The sequence below is a fragment of the Stigmatopora argus genome, chromosome 1, assembly GCF_051989625.1.
Source record: "Stigmatopora argus isolate UIUO_Sarg chromosome 1, RoL_Sarg_1.0, whole genome shotgun sequence".
NCBI lineage: Eukaryota > Metazoa > Chordata > Actinopteri > Syngnathiformes > Syngnathidae > Stigmatopora > Stigmatopora argus.
In genome coordinates this window covers 12433157-12455970 of record NC_135387.1, presented here as the reverse complement: position 1 = coordinate 12455970, position 22814 = coordinate 12433157, and the positions used below count along the sequence as shown (strand labels likewise).

The 22814-nt window shown below is 40.9% G+C and overlaps 2 protein-coding genes and 1 long non-coding RNA gene across 4 annotated transcripts in view; all 3 read right to left on the bottom strand.

Annotated features, from left to right (window-relative positions):
* Nucleotides 1-300: 300 nt before the first annotated feature.
* On the bottom strand, nt 301-3954 carry hoxc12a (homeobox C12a). The gene is made up of 2 exons (XM_077596162.1): nt 3096-3954; nt 301-2184 (listed from the first exon to the last, which is right to left on the bottom strand). The coding sequence occupies exons 1-2, from the start codon at nt 3799-3801 to the stop codon at nt 1946-1948; spliced, it is 945 nt and encodes a 314-aa protein (XP_077452288.1). The 5' UTR covers nt 3802-3954; the 3' UTR covers nt 301-1945.
* A 6628-nt stretch (nt 3955-10582) lies between these two features.
* On the bottom strand, nt 10583-14118 carry hoxc13a (homeobox C13a). 2 transcript variants are annotated; one of them, XM_077595153.1, is made up of 3 exons: nt 13912-14118; nt 13292-13815; nt 10583-11609 (listed from the first exon to the last, which is right to left on the bottom strand). In XM_077595153.1, exons 1-3 carry the CDS (start codon nt 13956-13958, stop codon nt 11353-11355), a joined length of 828 nt encoding a protein of 275 aa, XP_077451279.1. In that variant the 5' UTR covers nt 13959-14118; the 3' UTR covers nt 10583-11352. The 2 variants fall into 2 exon arrangements, with proteins under 2 accessions (XP_077451279.1, XP_077451271.1); XM_077595145.1 differs by having other exon boundaries at nt 13292-14118.
* A 5057-nt stretch (nt 14119-19175) lies between these two features.
* LOC144074915 (uncharacterized) overlaps nt 19176-22814 on the bottom strand; it is a 47090-nt gene continuing 43451 nt past the window's right edge. The window contains exon 3 of the long non-coding RNA XR_013300412.1: nt 19176-20102. This is a non-coding gene — a long non-coding RNA (uncharacterized LOC144074915). The remainder of the gene's footprint in view (nt 20103-22814) is intronic.

The following is a 22814-nucleotide window of genomic DNA, read 5'->3' as shown; positions in this document are numbered from 1 at the left end:
AGCTATTTCCTATTTAGTTGTGCCGTTTTGCACCCTATTTTAGTTCAAATGTCCCAAATAATTAAAAAACGAGCACATTTCCGCATAAAGTTTTTACCTTTTGTATTGAGGTGGCCCTTATAAAACAAGGACAACCTGTGTGGGCTCTTATCGCTCGCAGTTCACAGCGTGTGCAATTATGAGTCAACAAAACACCCCCTCAAATCCTTCCAAATGTTCAGATGTGCACTTGAGCCATCATTTCTATTTGGGGCATGTAACAAGTCAGCGTCCGGTAACACGATGCAGGGAACAGCCATCAACGTTGCAATATTCTGTTTATTGGAGACCGTACGCATATACATTCATATCATTATTACTATACAAGACAATGAAGCAATCCTTACAAGCGCAGAGAAAGGAATGCAAAAATGATGGACGAAATAAAATGAACCATCAGAACAAACAACGACTACACTGAACATTGGGGGGGGGGGGGGGGGGGTTGATGTCAAACTTTTGGCAGTTTATAATATCACAGGCCTACATATGCCCCTCCGGAACGACCACCAATAGGCTATATGGAATGCAGCATTATTGTTCAAGACGATCAATAACATAAAGCACCATTACATAGCAAGGACGGACCCAAACGAGAGTCACGTGTGTAATTACATTTTACAAAGTTATACACGAGAAGATAGGAAGATGACAACACGCAGGCCTTGGAGCATGTGTGTTTGTCTTTCTTCATGAAAACACGTCAAGAACATTCTTTCTTGGTGACAAAAACGCTTCTTCAAATTGTACAGGAATTATATATATATATATATATATATATATATATATATATATATATATATATATATATATATATATATATATATATATATATATATATATATTTAAAAAGGCAAAGAGCAAAGAGAAGGAGAAAAAGTCACCGACGTAAAAAGTGGCCCGCATAGAATGACTTTTAGTAATTTCACATTGATAACATGCTGCAAATACACTGCTCACTGCTACAGTTTACTCATTAGACTTGACAGATGGCGCACTGCATTCGCTCCGCTATAAGGGAGCACACACGTATACTGCTATTAGAATTAGTATGATTATTCAGTAAGTTACTTAGTTGTCATGAGCACCAACAATTCAGAAAACATATTTAAGGCCTAGAGGGGGAAATCTTGTATCTTAAATTGGCAACATCAGGCCTTAAACGAATGAAAAGTTCCATTATTTATAATACTTGAAAATGCGGAAACGAGTTTTCATGTGACAATAATACGTCAACTAATGTTTTTTTCCTCATCCGTGCAGCAATTCTCACAAAGGAAAGATAAAAATGAAACAGTACAATGAAAGCAGATGAGCACAGTCATTGCAGTCATTGTAATGCACATTCCCAATCCAGGTTCTTCCTGCTGCACACTCGCTGCCCGTGACCGTGAACGTGCCCACGCAAAGTGTGCATGGGCCCAAGTATAGGATGAAGGACAGATTTCGCTCCGCGATTTGATCACGTTTGTGGATAGCGTGCCTTCTGCATGGCGTTTTTCCTTTCAATATCGAACTTTTTTTGTTTATTTTTTTTTGACAAAAGGGGCGATTTTCGTTTCTCACTCACGCACACACGGTCGCAAACATACACGATTTCGAGAAATATTTCCAATTTGGCTCTTTGCTCGAACGCATTTCCTTCAAATGGGGGAGCCTGCCTCAATTGGAAAAGTAGAGCAACTCCCCAAATTTGTGCGATGATAGCAATGATTGAATGGAAAAGGTTAGAGTTTCATTTAAAAGATGATGAAGAGATGCCGTGCATGCACTTGAAGACCACGTGAGCACAGAAGGTTCGGCGATTTTTTTTTTATGGAGGGGAGGGGGAAGGGGGTGTGGGGTACTTTTTTGTTGTTGTGGCTGTTTCGAAAGTGCCTTATTGATTCACCTTCTGTATCCGCACTTAAAAGTACGCCAGGGCTTGTTCCCTCAGCATGAGTCTCTTCTTCTTCATCCTGCGGTTCTGGAACCAGATCTTCACCTGCTGGTCGCTGAGGTTGAGCCGGTCGGAAAGCTCCCTCCGCCGCTGCCTGGTGATGAACTCGTTCAGCATGAATTCACCCTCCAGCTCGGCCAGCTGAAGTTTGGAATAAGGTTTGCGCTTCTTCCTGGTCCGCGTGTGCATCGGGTACCACGGGGCACCTGGAGAAGGGAGAGGGGCCGACATGCATAGTGAGGAGGGGAGGGGCGTGGGGGCATAACGCAAAATCACGGTCACCTCCAAGGTTAGGGGGAGTCTGGAGGGGCGTCAGCCTACTGGGGGCTCACTCAAATGTAACCTTGCAGGTTTAACAAGCGCCGCAAATGTCTCGTGATCACCCACACAAGGGATATTAATACTCGATAAGGAGCCTGCTTTGCATTAGGAATCAGACCAAGGAAGCCTAACGGAATTAATTTCTTTGATAGCATCAGGAAATCAACAACAATAGGAAGGAAGCCCCCCTTCGCATACACACACCAAATCCATATCTTGCCTTCCTTCATTTGTCCGAGTGCTTTTGTGTCCGAGCCCAAAGTTTTATTGTTGCAGTTAAAGTTGCATTAACGTGATAATTAACCCGCGCCGTCTTTATTTGCCCGTTTCTGGGCACGTTAAATTAGCGTTGAGTACACATGCAACAGATATTAATCCCGTTTACAAGTCATAAAAAAACAAGAGCGAGAAAACTGGTCTGCAGGCATTCAGGCGGGGCGGATCTCTCTCTTTATGCTTGCTTTCTTTTTTCTTTTCTTTTTCTTTTTGATAATAAAAGCGCGAGGTACGTGGTGGGCGCGTCAAGCAATAGTCACGCAGGCGACGATGCGTGCGGTGACAAAGATGCTGTGGTTTTAGGAAACGGGGGCTTCACGGTGAGTTGACGCCACCAAAAAAAAGCACATGGCGCGAGGAGGATTTTTAGGGCAACCCCTAGTGGCGTGTGTGCACCTCGCAAGTCGTCCTGCAGCCTCCTCAACATTGACGCCAGGCAAGCGGCACTAATTGAGGCTTTTCCGCACTCGTGCATGTGCGGACTAGCTGTGGTTGAGCGAAAAATGGAGAGTGCACCCACCTCCGCCTGCGGCCAAGTTGCCGGCGTGGCTTCCGGGGGACACCAGGCTCTGCGTGTCGCTGGACGGGGGCTTGCTGCTCTCGTTGAGCAGCGACGAGCTGGAGTCGGACTCCATGGACTGACAGGACGGAGGGTCCTGCGTCAGCTGCTCGTTGCCGTACTCGTACTTGGCGAAGGCGGCGGCGGCAGCGGCGGCCGCCGAAACGCCAGAGGCGGCGACGGCGGACGCCGCGGCCGCGCCAATCCCGGCGTGCATCGCGTGCTCGGACGTTAGGGATGAGGAGGATGTGTCCCTCGCCCTGTCCTCCCGCTTGAGGCCGCCCGAGCCGGAGCCGGAGCCGGTGCCGGAGCTCGAGCCCGAGCCTCCTCCGTTTCCGCCGCCGACGCCGCCGCCGCCGCACGCTTCCCTGGCGCCGTTGCTGTAGTAACACTTGGCCTCCTCGGCTCTGCTGATCTCACACGAGCGGTTGAACGAGGGGTTAATGGAAACCGGGCTGCTGAAGTAGGACTGGGAGTATCCATTGCACGGCTCCGAAGGATTCCACGGGAGGGAGCAAACGTTGTCCCTCCTCGGGTAAGAGAGAGACGGCAGCCCCGCCAGTTGTCCCCCCGAGGCTCGAAAATTGGGGAAATAAAAGGTGTCTCCAGTGTGGATGTTTACCAAAGGTCCCACAAACCCTGGATTAAGGAGATTATGCTCGCCCATTTCCGCGGGCCCGACCAACAGCTTCTAGTTTATTGCAATCTGACATTTAACATAGTTAAACCTGGGGGGGCGCCTGATTGGTCACCCTCAGACCACGTGGTCAGGCCAACTTGTGCTGCTCGGGGTACCACCCACTCGCTCCGGCTCAGACAAAACAAAACATTAACTTCTCTCTATCTCATCTTTACACGCTTTTGAAAAATACTATAAAGCTTCCCTTAAAAAAAATAAAATCATACAACCTTGTTTCTTTCTTGTCTGACTCATGAGAAAGAACGAAGCCAATTCTGATGAATCTCCCTTTTTTCTGCTCCTTTTTAAAAAACTACCACACCAAGCCTTGTCCGCGGCCTCGTTTAATACCTTTACAAGCTGGCAAAAGTTTTTATTTTTGCTTAAATGCTCAATCTCATGAAAACACTTTTGGAGGGTTTGCATGTGGCATCGTGCAGCAAATTATGGTTGAATTCCTTGTCACATAAAGACGTGATGTCCCAACTTTACAAGCTTGTTTTAAAGAAAAGACTGATGCTCATTGCCGTATTTACAGTAAGAGAGGGTCAAGCAGGTTGAAGCCAGTGGCTCCGTAAAAAAGGAAGGGGGGCATTCTATAAGGTTACTTTAAGAGGGTATATTTCACGTAATATGCTATAGTACACCTCACATGAACAAGTTTAACAGATCCCTTCAATAAAGCCCCACTGACAAACTCTTGTGGGATTGTTACCCTCTCACAATTCTTTTATATGATTTTTACAGGATAACAGAGGGACACTTAATAGATGCAGCCAGCAAAGAGACTCTGTGTGCCCTAATTACTTGATTTGTGGAGTCACTTCTGATGGAGAGACCACGCACAAATATTTAAGGGCTATTTTTGATTGAAGCAAAGTTTTGAAATAATTTAAGAGGAACAAAAATATCCCGAGTAATGGCTTAATTTTAGAGAAAGACATTGTGTCATTAAACTGCAAAACACACTCAAATGTTCGCACGGAAACTTTCACAGGCAAACAAGCAAATATAAAATCCCACAACAGCTCAACAGGATAACATTTTTCATTTACGAAACTAAAAAATAAGTGTAATGGAAAAAATGTGGATTTCAATTACATGTAAATTATGTTTAAAAGACGCTGCGCAATAAAGTTGAACCAACATTTCAGTGAAAAGATCGATGAGTGCGTGTGTATAAAAAAATAAATCAATCAACAAGGAATGTAATTGTTATATAAGCGGACCCGCGTATGATCCAGCCAAGTTCACGGTTGCTTGAACTTGGTTTTGAACTCGAAAAAGACTTACGTTGCTTCTCCCAAACTTAACCATTAAATACTTTACACCACTTCAACAACGGTGGCTAAATTATAAATATTGTTTTCCTACTTTCTACCCCTTTTGTGTTGGTTTATATTGTGGGGTTGTATGTGCGCGCGTGTGTGTGGGTGTGTGTGTGTGTGAATTAAGAGGACGAGTTTGAGTTTGTCCAATTTTTTTTTTACAAAAAAACTTGTGCAATTCCAAGTGTCAAATGCGTCATTAACAAGTATGTGAGGGCTGCTTTCCAAAGTGATCATTACATGCTGCAAATGTGCTCGTGCAGTGTTATGTGAGAAGTGCAGCAACCGTTCAAACAGTATTTGAGGAAACTTTTCCCCTTTCTGCAAGCCAGTCGACATTTGAGAGTATAAAGCTGATGTTGTCACGTGTCGTACATAGAAAAAGCCCAAAAGCGTCAACTGGTTAGTTCTCTTGAAGTAGACGTCGCTGCAAATTATCCTATTTCCTTATCTTGTGCAGCGTCTCTTTGCATTTTAGGCTTCTAACCCCTTAAATAGGAAACAGCCCGGTAATCCAACGTGACGTGTCGTGCAAAATTACCCTGCACAGCCATCGGCCATGTGTGAACGTGAGAGACACGAAGGCTCGAGTCTTTACCTTGGAGAAGCGAGCACCATGTGTTGGCTTTCATGCGGCTCCTCTGCTCCCCAACGTCCGCATTTGACTTTCAAACTATAGTGCAAGGCTGCTCGGGGCCATGTCCCGCATGATCTCGATGATGTCATGGCTGGCGACCACCGAAATCCATTTGCCTTTGCTCTCATTAAAGTAAAAAAAAAGGAGCCGAGAAAAGCCTTAAAAAAACCGGGCAACTATATCGAGCATAGAGACAGTCAAGGTCACTGTCTAGTACACCGTCGCCTCGATAATGGAATTAGACTCCTGGAATCCATTGGTCGCGTCCAGACAGGGCAATAGCCTCAAACAAAAGCCCTTTCTTTCCATTTTCTCTCTTTGATTCGGTGGAGGCAGGTTGTTATGCAGGCTTGCTGCAGTCCTTTTCAAAGCTCCCTTCAAGGGAGAGAAGTGGGAACGCACAACAAGCCAGAAAAGTGCTAAAGTTGAACTCGGACGGATACACATGGGAGGGCATTTTGCAAAAAGCACCACAAACAACAACTACAGCGACGCACACGAAGAAATGTGCGAAACGCAAATAAAATATTCCCCAGAGAATCGAATGTGTGCTTTTATTTAAAACACACTCGCAGAACAGAACGAAACACCACTGCTAATTTTCATTGTTAAATTCGCCTAACACAACATTGTTACACAAACTTGACAATAATTTAACACCAGGGTGAACTTGACCATCACTTGGGAAAAGTGATCATATTATTATTTGCAAATGCAAAAAAATACAAGCAAAAAAAAACAAAATATAAGACGTTTAGTATAAATATATAAATATATATATATATATATATATATATATATATATATATATATACACACATATATACATATATATACATACATATATATATATATATACACACACACACATATATATATATATATATATATATATATATATATATATATACACACACATACATATGTATACATATATACACACAGACACACAAAATACATTTTTACATATATACTATCACTGTGTGAAATCGGGTATTTGTGTATATATCTCTATGTCTATATCATGTGTCTGTACCCCCCAGCAAATATATATATACTATATATATATATATATATATATATATATATATATATATATATATATATATATATATATATATATATATATATATATATATATATATATATATATATATATATATATATATATATATATATTTATTTTTTATTTTTTTTCTAGCAGATGATAACTAAATTACCTATTGTTATATTTGCAGATTAAATCCATTAAAGCAGCGTTGCAGCCATGGACTAAACGTAAAGAAAGAAAGGAAAGGAGAATCATTCTAAAATGTTAAATGATGTATGACAATGCATTTGGAGTGAACAATAGTTGTCTTTTAATTTTTTTATGTTATACTCAGCAAACTAAAGTAAAATGTATTGTGTTATAAAATGTATTGTGTTATAAAAAGTAAAATGTACAACAGAAATAGTGAAAAGTTATTGTTATGATCTGAACAGATAATAATACTCAAGTTAAAACTGAAAGTGAAAAGATCAGATTTACTCTATTTAATATTCTAAATCTGACTATTATTATGGTTACTATTATGTACAATTCCTAAAAAAAATGAAAATATAAACACCAGCGTTGTAATGGCACTTTTATTTTAAAGTCGTGTAATTCAAATGAGTGACTCCAAAACTTAACAAAATTCAACTCTTCTTTTCTTGTCGCCTGCGCCAAAGCTGGCATTCATTCAAGCGTAAAACTGCAAATAATAATCACACATTTTTGTTCTGAGCAACAACTGCTGGCTTTTCTACCCGCGAAACCACAATAAAGTGAAAAGTAAGAAAAGTAAACAGATGTCTATTGTGCAAGGCTGCCATTTTTTGCTTACATAGCAGCAAGCAGTACTTCCTGATATTTTCCTCTGGTCGCCACCAGAGGTTATCAGCCCCCTTTTCATGGCTCTAACTGGGGCCTACCGCACCCCGCACTCCCACCCCCCACAAACCTCACACACACTCTCACAAACGCAACTAACACTCTTTACACATTGAAAACTAAACAACCGTGTGAGAAAGTTACAATGAACGACGGAATACAAGTTTAATTCGAATACGTGCCATTAAAAAAAGGTTGAATCTGCCATTTTAGAATGAATCAAATTCATTTCAAATTGGAATTTATACTTGAGTTATGCTACACGCCAGTAAAACAACTTTTGCAAAAGTCGACTTTGTAGTTCTGCCTGCTAGTCATGGCTTTTTGGGCACTTGTTTTAATATGTATCCACAATTCATTGCTATTTTTTTTAAAGAATGTTAACACTTGGATGCGCTATAGTTAAGTTATGTAGTTAAGCTATATGGTAATACTTTTTTTTTTTTAAGAAGTGGGTACAAATATGACGATTCGTTATTCATGATGGTTGCCACGATGCATTATCTGGTTAGAAAACACACTTGAGCTTATTATGTTTATTCAATGTGTGTCTCTAATTGCTACTGGAAATATGTTTGTAGCAAATGTCGGACAAGTGTATATAACAAAGTGTACGTATTTACTATAAACACGAGACAAAGTCCGATGCATACTCTTCAAACAACAACAGCAGAGGCAAAACTGGTGAGTTTTTGCAGCTCAAACATCCCAATGTGACATTTTTAAATGTCCAAACACGAGAAGCAACGTGGCCCGCTGCCACCAAGTATAGAAAACAACAACAACAACAACAACAACAATTCTAATTCTTAAAGTTAGTGTTGTCAAGCCGCTGTGTGGTGTGCCATCTTAAAAATCCTACCTGTGCTGTGTGTGTGATCATCCACGTCCACCCCACTAAGAAGCACTTTTTGGGTAAGCGCTTCTGTAAAAAGAGCCAGTAGACAAAAGAGCAGAGAGCAAATGTTAATGTAAGGCCCCGAGAGATGGTCAGAAATGTGGTCAGAGGATTTCGGCCGACTTCCCCTTTTTTTTATGTATTTATGGCACGTCATTAAGTTTGCCTGTCTAGACAGGGAAATAACACCTTGTTTGCCTACAAACAAACCGCCAGCATTGGTGTCCAGCCCCCTATTTATTATGCACAATCTGCCGCCATGTCAAGGTCAAAGTGACTGCATAGTCATGGTCAAGGGTAAAATCCGGCTCAAAAAGTGCAAAGACAAAAACAACCACAACTTGGATTGCCAACAGCAAGCTCAAAAAAAGTTAGAGGAGGAACAACAACAAAAAAGTTCGAGTGCAGCCACCAAATGGCCGAGCACATTGCTAGTGAGCTATAATGACAGCTTATTCGATTTCCAACTGGATATGTCTCGACATTTCCCTCATCAAATAAATCCAGGCAGGAAAATAGTAACCGTGTCAAATACATATCGATTATTCCAAGTAATAAAATTGCAAATGAAAAAGCTGGGCTCACATCAATTCAAGTAAAGTTGCTCTAAATTGCTGTGTGAGCCACGAGCAACTTTCTACTTTTCTATTCTCCAAGTTTAAAATCGGCCAAAGATGTCAAATGTGGAAAAAAAAACGAAAAAAAGAGTAGCTGAAACTAAATAGTTTTCATTGGTGTTAAATTATACTGTGTAGCGAAATAACTTGTTTGCGTGTGTAAAATTAAAATAACTCTAGTTGGGGATGGGGAAGAGAAAAATTCTAATTTAAAAGAAAGCTCAAGTTAAAGGAAATCTCATCTGCGTCTACACGCGTCTCAAACCGCCATCTTGAATTGAAGCTGAAATAGAAATAAGCTACAACATACGTGAAATGCTTACAAAGATATTATTTATATATTTAGAATGAATGCAAATAATAATCTGCAAGGAGTAGAAAAACAAACGTTTTGAAATACTTGTGTGATGTTGGGCGAAATAATATATCTCTTAATATGTGTACATATAATATTAAATAGTCCAGAATTATTAATTCAAAAATATCAGGGAAGATAAGATGAGACGATTTTTTTTTTTGACATGAGAACTCTTTTCTAAACGTTCAACAAATGAATCGAATTAGATGTTAATGTAAAACGCACCATATTAAACAATGTTCATAGAATGTTGTCATAATTAGAAATGTGATTTTTAAAATCAACAAGAGCGAAGACGAGAGACAACAAAACATTTAGTCGTTAGTGTTGTTTTCTCTTTTACAACAAGGCTGACTGAAAATGTGCAATAAATTCAATATGAATATATATGCATCATATTAAACTATACGGCAAATAGAGCATATGTTAGTTATGGATTATTTAAAACGATAGAAGAAGGAAAGAACAATTATTGAACACATTTCGTAATTTCACTAGCAGCTGGGCTTCCCAAACGCCATATTTGCTGTTATTTATTTATACTAAATGTCAGTAAACGCTTATATAATTGTACACAAACGCCGCTTTTTGTAAAGCGAGTGAGAATAATTAGAAATCCATTTAACACCCAGTGCAAAGAGCGAAAGGGCAGAACAAAATTGAATCTTGAAATTATTTTTCTCTTCCCGTTTCATCGTTGTGCAACAACAAAAATGTCCGGCTAGGAAATGGGCATCACGAGTATAATGCGTATGGGTGTGTGCGTGTGTGTGTGTGTGTGCGTGGCGAAAAAAAAATAGCAGTCAGGCAAACGCTATGATGCCTAAAAAATATTAGTTGGGATTAATCTGTATGTACATCCATGCTCAGCCAATGGAGAGGGGACAACACAAGGTTTGCCTTGTGTTGCTGGGAAATGGGAATTTAGAATTTCATGATCATTTATTTATGAAACTATAACGGGATAGTGCAGCAAAGTTACAAGCTCGCAACGACACAAATAAAACGAGTGTGCATTCATGTGTAATACTCACTGACTTTAATGGTTTACAATCATTGCAGATGCATGACAGAATCCTCTTGGACAAAAAAAGGAGAACATACAGGTACTGGATACTCTAGTTTACAGTTCGGTCATACTACTTAATATGAATTAAATAATAGGAAGGCATTGCACTACACAGTTAAACAACATCGCAGCCTTAGAAGGTACAGAGAAGATCGTTGCTTTTAAATTCAGAGAGAAGAAAAGAAAGGCTTTCACCCAAAGCTCCTCTTTTTCTTTTTGCTTTTTTTTCCACGAGGATTTTTAAGTCTTTTGGGTGCAACCTGACATGAAGTCACAAACATTCCTGTCTGTATGGCGATTATACCCCGCCTCTTCCAAAAATATATATTGAAACGAAAACGTCAGCAAACATCAGTCTCATATTGTTGTTGATTTCTTTTTTTTTAAAATGACATCAGTCCTGTCGTGATTTGGTTTGGAAATAGGAAATAAGAAAATTAAAAAAAGGAAAAAAGCACGCAATACTTGACTTTAAAATACAGATATCGTTTTAAATATTATATATTTATATATGTACAGTCATATAAAACAAATATGGAGTCAATTTTCAATATTTTCACAGTTTTTAGAGCACTGCTCTCTAATTTGGGGGCCAAAAAGAAAAAAGAAAAAAAAAAGAGCGGCGTGGCCGCGCATTGTTGGGATGAAACTTAAATGAAAAACAACCAGGATGCTCTTTGAGATTTTCTTTCCGTTGTGACGCAAAGGACGGGCCAATCAAGTGGTGTGCAGGTGATTGCTCTTGGATTTACTGACGAATTTCTTCTCCTTGACCCGTCGGTTCTGGAACCAGATGGTGACTTGGCGCTCCGAGAGATTGGTGGCGGCCGAGATCCGTCTTCTCTTGTCTTTGGTGATGAACTTGCTGGCCGCGTACTCCTTCTCCAGCTCCTTCAACTGCAGCTTGGTGTAGGGGACGCGCTTTTTACGGCCGCGCCGGTAACTGCTCACCTCGGGCGGCAGGGGGACCACATCTGCATGCGGGCACGGAGACACACACACAGAGAGAACACAAGGTCAAACGCGCGTCCATAAAGACACGCAAATGTCACAGCGGATAAGATCCAAACGCTGGGGTCTTTATGAATGGAGAGCGCGCTTGGCCGCTCGTGAAATGATTCATCATGTAAATCCGACGAGATGCATTCACAGACGAGCGTTTCCCGGGAAACACACAACTATCCTTCATGCAAGTACAATGTACAGTGCACAACACGCATGCATGGAATAACATTGATTTCAGGGGAGAATATACAGAAATTGCTTTATGATGATTCCGAAGATCTACGCGTGTGTCTCTCTCTTCCTCGTTATCTACCCATCTATCATCCATCCCTCCATCCATCATCCACCCATCCATCTATCTATCCATCCATTCATCCATGAAACGATATTCCGCATATGCTGCACTGTCAATATCGAAATGCTGATTTGCGCAAGAGGCGCCCAGCAGAATTGTGGGTAATTTCGCCAAGCAGAAACAACAGTGTAGTGCTATAAGCAAAAGCAAGCAATCTTTGACAAATGCAGCCACTCCAAATAATTTTCATGTGTTTACGTTGCTTTGAAACTACTATTTGAAGTGATATAACAGAAGAAAAGTCGGAAAAAAAGTTCATTTTCCTTCCTTGTTCGTGCTAGCGGACATTTCAAGTTTTTTCAATATGGCGCTATATGTACAACATGGGGGATAGTGAGGGGAGCTTCTTGGTGTCCTGCCTGTCATCTGAAAAGCTAAACAGTGCATATGGAGCAGCTGGGTCCGTGTGTGTATGCATGTGTGCGTGCATGTGAGCGAGAGTGTGTGTGTGTGTTTTCCACACTCCTCTGGCAAATGGAAGTTAGCTTCAAGAACGAGCATATATATACGTGCCAATAATAGAAATGAAGGACAGTGCAGTAAACACCTTCGAGTGGAGTTTAGTGGGAATGCGTTTGACACGATCCTAACTAGGGTAAACTCACGCCGAAATAATACGACACGCTATCTATTGAGCAGTTATTGTGTGTAACACGATGCCGATAGGAGTGTGTGTGCGCGTGTGTAGGTGTGTGTCACAAGTGGGTCCTGATATATGCAAGGCATCACAGGGCGTTGAGGTTTATTGGCACAGTCCAAACAGGCGAAGCCACTATCTTGTCATAAAGGGGGCAAAGGTTTGCAGTGCTCTTCCCTTATTGTGCCTGAGTGAAAACTCAACTTGTGCCCATCCATCACAATTCTGCCCCCCCCACCTCCCCTCAAAAAAAACCAAGGCTGCGTCCTGAGGTCAGGTCACGAAGTGGCCTTTATTATTTATTTATTTGTATTTTTCGGGGTTGGGTGCAAGCTGTAGGACAACAAAGCCCATCAGATGGAATAAATTTATAGGCAAGCTGGAGGAGTTGTTTGTTTTGGTGAGCAATCTTCTCTTTTGTAGCGGAAACCATGCCATTAAAAAAAATCATAAGCAAAATATCCAAAGGTAAACAAAGCTGTCACGTTTGAAAAAGGCCATTCACTTTGTCCCAAACAACAACAACAACAACAACAACAAAAATAACACCAACAACAACTACTACTACTACTACTATTACTACTAACACTCCAAAAAAACTCACCCAGCTAAATGAAAACAATCGTAAATGAGAGTACTCCCAAGTCAACGTGATTTACCTGGAAAGGGCGACTTCCACAGATGACCGGACTGCGCCTGGTCCTTGGAGCAGTACACCTGCCCATCCCAGCCATTGGAAAGAGCCCAATGCTGGTAGCCCTCCATGGGAATGAGAGCGTCGTGTCGCGGTTCGGGGTGTCCGCTGATACCGGGTACCACCGACACGTCCAGATATCCGGGGACGGCCTGGTAGGAGCTGGCGAAGCTGGGGTAGAAGGCGAACTCTTTGGCTCGGCTCGACAGCTCCTCCGTGGGCAGCGCCGTGCTGGGCTCGGCATATTTGTCCGCGGGGTGGTACGAGCAGGGCTTCTGCTGCAAGTTGACATTGTGCGAGTGGGAGAGCCGACAGCCGTAGTAGGGCCCCCCGAATGGGTAGCCGTAGCCGAGCGAGGCGCCCGAAGACGACTGCGCGGCTGGGCACTGGCGAGTGCTGTCCGGCGAGGAAATATCCGAGTAGACGGAGCCTTGGTGGCCGGCTATGGTGCCGGAGTGCCGTCCCAGGGCGGGGTGCGACATCAGGTCCCTGCAGTGGGTCGCGGGGCAATTAGCGCTCAGTCCCTCCATTGTTTGGCTTTTATTCGGCGGCCCGCTTTCATTCGGGCTTTTTTCGTAAACGTACATCAAGGTGTCCGCCCAGCGTGGATGCACAAGCAGCGAAGTCGTCATATCAGGGGCTGCCGATGCTTTTTAAAAGTCGACTTCTCCAAGACGGACACCTCATTTCCAAGTACATTTTACGCCCGGCGCATGCGCACGCGGGCGCCCCTCGTGTGTCCACTTCATTAGGGATGTGGCACGTGATACGCTAACAGGTCCTCGGCTCGGCGCACAACAGCCACAGTGAGCCAGGCAGCCGGGCCGGAGGAGCCCTTTAAAGAGCCACTGGCTCGCATGTCAGCTCTTCTCTCGCACGCCACGCGGCGCTGCCATTGGCTGCGGCCGGCCAGCCTCACTCCCTTAAAGGGAAGTTTGCACACTGGAGGCGAGAGTGGCAAATGAAAACAATCTGTGCCTTTTAGCCGGCTTCCAAGTGCCCATTGAGGCCAGGACAAGCGAGCGTTTAACACTTTTTGCGTCTTCAATCGGAATCACACCAAAATGCCTTACCAGGGCGTAAAAGTGTCCTTTTAACGTCTGCTCATTTTTTTGGGAACAAGACGCCTTATCTGCGCCCCCCACGCGTGCGTGTGTGTGTGTGTGTGTGTGTGTGTGTGTGTGTGTGTGCGTGCGCGTGTGTGTTTGAGAGAAACAAAAAAACACAGACACACACACACACTCACACACACTCAAACACACGCACTTTGACAGTTTACACGTTCCAATAGTTTCCAAAAAGGTAAGTGCGCAGAAGGTTTTAAAAGTTGCACAGGAAACGATAAATGAACAATGATGTCATCTGCCTGCAATTCAGAATCATCTAAATGCGTTGAAAGGAGACAGGAAGTGCCAACAGGGCACTTACCTGTTGATATCCTCGTTTGGAGAAACACGACGTGCGTTTAACCCTCCGTATTTGCTCAAATATTGCCCTATCGTTTAGTGCACATATACACAATAGGCTAAAACGATTCAGATAATAGTTTGTAAATCCAAAATATGTATATTAGGGGCCACGTCAAAATGTCTGATATGACCAAGGTGCAAATATCACATGTTACAGCTAATATATATATATATATACATTATTTTTTGTAAATTACTCCAAAACGTGGAAGATTGGAGGCCACGTCTTCACACATCTGGAGCAATAAAACATGAAATAAAACACCATCTGACATGAAATAACCTATATAGCTGCTGCATTGAAAAATCTGATAGAAAGTTATCAAGCAACTATAATTTCAAAATAGTTCAACAAGCGATTTCCCAGAATGAAAAAAATACCCCACATGAAATGAACATTTTCGTGAGAAATATAAATATACACTGCGTCGTAGCCATGTCATCGCTAAATACTTCAGCACTGTAAAGTAGACATTGAATTGGGCGGCTTTTGACACGATGGAGGGATCTCACTGATCTCACTTTGGGTGCTGGCAGGCAACGTTTTGCTGCATTTTGACTGCAGTGTTATGAAAGTGAGTGTGCTGCATTGATAAGTAAGTAGATCCCGATCCCCCTCAGAATTTAAAAAAACGCAAAGGACTGTGTCTTTAATTTAGACGCCATGCTCCAAGTATTTGCCATGATGCTTTTATTATTGAATCCTGCACTCACTTGCGGGTCAATGTGAAAACAGAATATGCGCCTCCGTCACAGTTTATAATGCGGACGTGTTTATTTTCAGGGACTCGCGGATTAATACCAAACTGCCGTGCGGCTCTATTTTGGAGGCGAACATTTTTTTCCCGAGCGGAGAGGCCGAAATGGACTTTCAAATGCCTGACTATCAACATTTCAGGCCAGCCCGAGTTGTCATAGGAAATGTGTGTGGACCCTGCACGCCACGAAGGAAGACCCCCACCCTCTCGTCCTTTTGAGGAGAGGGACTAACTAAAGCTCTTTTGTCTTTAAAAAAAACACACACACACACACACACAAGTACGAAGGGCGCATCTATAGGTGGCAGCTGCACGGAAGTCCAAGGTCAAGGTAAAAAAAGGAAGACAAACAGGGTCGTAATCAGAGTCTAGACAGGCAAGAATGAACTTCACACGATGCAAACTAGTTGTTATTTGCAGGCGCAAACATTTGCCGTGTGTGAAGGCCAGTCCACGACATCACGAGCTAGACGCAAAAGTCTTCACGACTGGGAAAAAAGACACTCGAGTGCACCCAAACTAGTCCCCTAAGACTTGTTTTTTTAGCTGGACGCTCCACGATTTCGTAAACTACTTATTACTTAGTTTTGTAAATGATAATTGTGCAAACAAGAGCTTCAAATTTCAAATCAAAATTGCCCTAGATTAACATAGTGATCAGTGCGCATAATATGTTCCTCTATTCATTTAATTTGGACAAAATAATTTATTGATATGTAACATTTTTGATTTTGTAAGTTGGTAAATAAAAAGCGAGAAATTGTGTTTTTTACATCATTGAAATTCGTACACTGATAGAATTTGTTTTCATACAATAACACTTCAAGTGACTCTTGAAAATCAATTTTAAGTAGCAAGACCGTTGCTCGTGACAAAACACAGCTGCAATTTCATCAAACTTGTCTCAAAGTCGAAGGCATTCGTCACACACCTAAACAATTCTCATGTTATAAATATACCACTTCAAGAAACCATTTTAAAGAAATATGCTCAGCTGGTTTGCAGGCTGCGACTGCATGCAGTGAACATCGAACGATCTTACATACCAAACAAATAAAACGCTGCTGTTCACGCTTTATTTCGACTGCATATTTTCTTTCCAGTGTGACTCAGACTGCAACAAGTTGAGAAGTGACGTCAATGTATTGGACAGCAAATGCAAGTATCCTACAACATAACTATATTTTTCTTTTACTCGTTTAAAAGTACACAGCCTATTTATTTGCAAAATAGTCGGGACTATGTAACTTGAACTGTCTCGACAAGCAGCCATGTTGTGTTCTTGTAAATATCTTAACAAGCGGACTTCGTGTCTTTCCACGTAGACGCTGTCTGAAGTGAGGGTCTGTGTATCAGAGAGGAGGGCTGGGGGGGGGGGGGGGGGGGGGTCCATGCCAGCTAAAACGCTGTCTACCTGCGGCTTCCGCTCTCAGGAAGTTGGCTGCATGGCAGCGCTCATCTCATTAGCCTGCCTTTAGACTGCATACAAAATGACTCTTAAGAAAGGGATGGGGTGGTGGGGGGATACGGGCCCAACCGATGCTGCATGTGCACACGTATCAGCGAAAAAAAGTTTATTATCATCAATGAATCAAAAATCAATCTCAGATTTGGGCCGCGTCCCAATACTATTGGGTGCGGCATGCATCAGGTGCTGCAAAATGAGTTGACTACTTGCGTGCAGCAAATATGTATAAGACACGTTGAATTGGATGAATGGAATTTTCCTGTGAGGTGAATGAATGAATACAAATGTGTGTGACTAAAGTGATTTTACTGGAAATACTAAAGGCGACGGTGCGAGCGGTAAGTTGTAACAAGATGAGTCACCAATGCCGGAGGGACGTGTGCGAGCCTCGGTGTTTCATAAAGCTTTTTGGACCGCACTGCGTGCAACTTGGACTGCACAAAAAGTAAGTTTCGACAGCGTTGAAGATTAGGCACTCGGGCATAAGCAAACCAGCTGTGTGCAAGACAATAGATATTGTTTTCATATCCATCATATTTATGAATAAACACATAGATGTGTGTCGATACTTGTACTCTGGATTTCCAATTTTTCTACAAGAAAGCATTATCGTCATGGAAATATCTGATAATTGTGTTTTAATCAATTATTATTCAAAGTGCATTATATGAATAACAGAAAAGAAATCCTTGTCAATGGCACATCGAAATGATCTGTTGTTGTTTACTGTCAAGAAAAAAACAAAACAAGGAAAAAGCTCCTGGTTCATAAATGAAACTCTTATGGACTGTTTTTATTTTCCAAACAAACGTCTCTAAAGTTGTACCACGCATTTGTAATGTGCAAGCGAATGAACACACAAGAGCTCCAAACGTTATTATTAAAATATATAATAAATAACAGAAATACCACTCAACGATGCAGACGATATATATATGTATATATATATATATATATATATATATATATATATATATATATATATATATATATATATATATATATATATATATATATATATATATATATATATATATATATATGTGTGTGAATTGAGCTGAAATTGAATGCTTATATTGTTTTTTATTTATTTTTATTATTTTACATATTATCTGTATACACACACACAATTGCGCAGATAGTATACAGCGTTTTGAGACAAGATTAATCTGCTTGTACGAAACATTTTTATCTCAAACACACTACAATGTTCACCTGTTCCTTCATATCCAAATATTGCGGTTGTGTTTGCGTGCTTAGCGTTTAAATGTGTGTGCGCGCACGCGCGTGTGTGTGGACACGAGCTAGCTAATGTACAAGAAGCATTTTATATTATGTCCAAAATATTTTTGGTCGCAATACAAATCGACCAATCAAACAAAACAAAAAGGCTGTTTAATTTGGGTATTTGTATTATTATTATTATTGCGTTCAATATCCCAAATATTCTTCAAGCTAAATGACATGGGCCTAGTGAGAAATGGTCGAAAGTCAAGATCCAAAAGAGGTGGGACCGTGTAAAAAGAATATTAAAAAGAGCTAAAGCTAAGTTTTTCTTTTTTTTCTTCTTCATTTTAATACATGGGCATTGAGCTTCACGTTCCTGCCATATTCCTCATCACGTTGCATCTGAAGTTTTCCACGTGACGTATCACGCCAATATTAACAAACTAGATGAACTTCATCCCCGTCACAGGAAGTTTGCATAACATCAGCTGAATATTCGTGACACCCATGCATGTGTCCACCTCAGGCCTCGAAGGCGAGGGGTGGTATAGGCGTAGACATAGTGCGCGTGCACGAGGGTGCATGCTAATTTAAGTCCAATATTTCTACACGTGCCTAACACCCCCTCTGCGACACACGTGTTTCAATATCCTGACAAATCAAGCCCCCCCAGGAGGATGTTTTGCACCATTCATTTCCACCTACTGTTATTATAGTGTGAGCATGACGCAGGAAAATGAGTAAGTAGATTGCAACCAAAAAATTGGCTTCTAAAATCGACACGTTGAAATTCCTCCTGAGCTGCACAGACTTTTAAATAACCTCACACCTGCACGTAGAAAGTGCTCACACGAGAAAAAAACATTTTTTACGACGAGGGTGTACTCAATATGTGCCATTTTGCTTTGATTATGATGATAGTAGACCATATAGTTAAAAGCACAGGGCGTTCACATGACAATTTAAACGACCGTATCTTAAATGCATTGTTTTCTGAAGGTGCTGTGTTCCAACTGTTAAGAAAAAGCATAAGAAAAGTTAAAAAAAGATATTTGACAAACGTGTTCATATAAGTGGAAAAGATGTTTTGTGAGGGAAAAAAAAAAACGTTTTTGCAAAGGTTCTCGGTTTTGTTGGAATTTGAGTCGACTAGTTTTCCATATAGGACAAAGTCACTGAAGGGTTACAATACTGAATCATTATATTGTAATTATGCACAGTCTATAACGCCTTGCGTTACACCCTTCTTGTTTTAAACAGCAGCAAGACTGGGCATTGAACACAAATTGCGATTAGTATATTCATAGCTAATCTCAAATTCATTTCATCTCTGTGACTTTGTCTTGCGGTTATTTAGCCTTTTAAAAGGTTTTAATATTTTGACAATTCATGAATCATATTTAGAATATTTCCAAACTCAAGAATACACATTTGTATCCTACTTTTCACATTCCCATTCAACGGGTGTGGCGTGACGAGAAAAAGGAAGCATCATATAATGCTATATTTGCACAGCTCATGCACTAACAATTACATATGATAAACCCTAGCTAGCAGCACCCAGGGACTTGTGCAGTCCTCTTTTTTCTTTTTTTTAATTTACTAAACTCTCACGTATAAGTTTGAGTGCTGCTCGCTCCATCTTCATCCTAGATAGTTTTCTTATCTTTCAATCGCAGCATTGATGAGGAAAATGTCACGTGATGTGTCTGTCCATAGTAAGTCGCCTAACATGGCGGCCAGAGTGAGATGCAGTCTGAGAGCAGACCAAATAAATCCTGCAGGGCACGACGCGTCTCGTCGGAAGTCCAAGTTCAAGTTAAGAGGAGAGGAGGTGCATGGTGGTGGCGGCGGCTGGCAGACAAAAGACACACACGTTCATCATTAATCATCGCAACCTCCCAAACAGACCAAAAAGTGCACTGAGCATGTCACAACACTTTATAACATAAGATTGTCATGCATTAGTTTGATCACTCTTTATAGTCATTGTCATGACTGAGCTGTAATTGATACTTTCCAAATATCCTCTCATTTTGTGACACGAGAAGTGGTAAACTGGAGTGACTGAATGTGCAAAGCAGAAGTAAACAACCTCAAAAAACGAAATAAAACAATTTAGAAACACGATCTGAGACTTTAAGCTATTGAGCAATACGTCCGTCTGGATATTAATGTCATATAGATGAGTGGGACTATCTTCTCTTCTTATTAATTAAAAAAACCAAACTTTTCAGCTTCTCATTAATAATAAAACAAAAATACACCTTCTTATTAAGAATAATCTAACACGTTTCAAAAATATAGGCAGTGGAATACGTTACATTAGAACTATTTCTTTGGCCGACATGATTGTTATGTGTTGCATCATACTTCGATGTGACTTTAACATTTTGCCCCTCCCAAGTGAATGCGACTAAACGAACACCGCAGTGTAGTTCAAGTCCAAATAAATATTGTAAAATGAAACACCGTGAGCAAAAGTAACAATAAGATAGTTTTCTATTTTGCCGTCCTTTAATGAAGATTTGTAGGGTGCATGCTTCTCAAATGTTGCACTCATTTTGAAACTTAAACTACATTTTAAGACATCTTAGCTTGATGCAAGGAATTTGTGCATCTTTAAAAAATGAGATATGATAGCGTATGTTTGAATGCAATAATAGTACACCAATTCGAGAAGATGGGAAAGGGGGACTACTTCATGTGAATAAGGCTGAAATCCAAGTTAAATTTGATATTTCCCCAAAGCAAACATGCATAATACAACAAATACACATTTTTTCCACGCGCGTCTGTTTTTGAACGCCCCACTTGAATGATAAGGCTTTTTTTTAAAATCTTCCTTTATTTTTGATGCGGAATAACCGTTAAGTAGAACATTCTGCCATCAGAGATTTCACAATCAATACTGAATTGCCGCTTAGGAGCACGCATACGGGAAGGAAAAGAGGTAAAAGAGAAGAAGCAAGGCCTGCGTGGGCGAACCGGACCGAACTGGTGCCTTGGGCCGGCCAGCCAGCCAACATATAGTCGCCCGCATTTTCTCTCGTGTTAGAGATATCTTGCAAAACTAAATCTCTCTGTGCGACTGCGAATATTTGATGCTTATGGGGCGCAAAAATGAGTAAACACAGGAAATCTTAAAGACAATTTTGCAGGGAGAAATTACACCTGCAGTGTGATATACTTATTCCGCTGTAATGTTGCTAAAATTCGGAGTTGACACGGGACAGGCGCTCATTTGTTTGGGATTAATGTCATTCGAGGAAAATAGAAAATAGTTAGAAACTCAACTAAAGCGGCTAAAAGTGAGCCTCAAATAAAATATGTCACTTGTGAATGCGGCAAAAGTGCAAAAACATTTGCATGAGGTGACCAGTCGATTGGAACGTTTACATTCGCAGATTAAAAACACAAAAACAAAAACTATATAACGTTTATTTTTTTGACAATTCAATTTAAATTAGTTTTAGACTGCTTGATCTCAAAAAGTTACTCACGCCATCAATCAAAATACTTTTTTTTCTTCCATTTGGAGGCTGTCAAAACAATTTCAGATGTTCATATGCGCAAATATCCACATAATAAGGGGGCTATTTTTCCTTCTCGTCCTAAAGTGAATACAGACCATTGTGGAAATCTTAAAGGAAGTCGTGCGACAGTTGTTTGTCCCCAAATGTTTTCCCCTCGCAAGTCTCCAATCAATGCAGAGACGCTCATTAGTGCAACCACATTAGTGTCGCTGCAGTGCGTCGTCCATCAGCAAAATAGCAAGATGAAGTTCAAGTTCAAAGTCTCTTTGGACGGACATGCACAGTTGGGGTGCAGGGCCGCCTAATCCGCTCCCGAGACGACCCCCACAACACACACACACGTCTCAAAATAAAGTATTTGTTGCGAGGTCAACAACAAACGAACTATAAACATAAAAAGGTAGACGGACGACGCAAGTCTGGATTTATTTGGATTCTATTTAATGTAACTTGGATTCACAAATTCAAACAATTTAATTGGATGCAAAGTAAAAGCAACAAATGTGTTTTTAAATGTAAAATAAAAAGCTAATAGTAAAAAAAAAAGTGCGAGCTGATTACTCTTCATTGCAGTTGCATTTTTTTAAACGAGCGAATGAAAACAGATGATTATTTCACAGCTTGTCCACGATAAATAGTCTAATGAGAATTATAATTCCAAGTTTGCCGTGGTTTATCACAAAGTAACATCTGTTTTTCTCCACTAGAGCACGCAGGTATATCAAAACAAACATGTGCGCATTGCGACGCATTTACTGATTTCGTTGGGGACAAAACAAGTTTTGCAAAAATACAGACAGGCAAAGATGTACACCCCCCTCTTTTCCCCCCATCCCTAAATTGTAACCGAGTTTCAAAACGTTTTTATTTACCTCTATTTACCCCGAAAATGTCACTTCTATCGATACATACATTTGAAATGATATTTTTATGAACGAATTTTATATTCTAACCTGTTGAAAAATAATGCTGAATATTATAAAATCAGCTCTAAAAAGTTTTTATCCCGACAGCTTTGCTATTGGAGATA

Coding starts and splice junctions, on each gene's coding strand:
- hoxc12a (XM_077596162.1), bottom strand. CDS start 3,801: ATGGGCGAGCATAATCTCCTTAATCCAGGGTTTGTGGGACCTTTGGTA. Junction 2,185..3,095: donor CAACTTGGCCGCAGGCGGAG/GTGGGTGCACTC, acceptor TCCCTTCTCCAG/GTGCCCCGTGGTACCCGATG.
- hoxc13a (XM_077595145.1), bottom strand. CDS start 13,958: ATGACGACTTCGCTGCTTGTGCATCCACGCTGGGCGGACACCTTGATG. Junction 11,610..13,291: donor GTGGAAGTCGCCCTTTCCAG/GTAAATCACGTT, acceptor GCCCGCATGCAG/ATGTGGTCCCCCTGCCGCCC.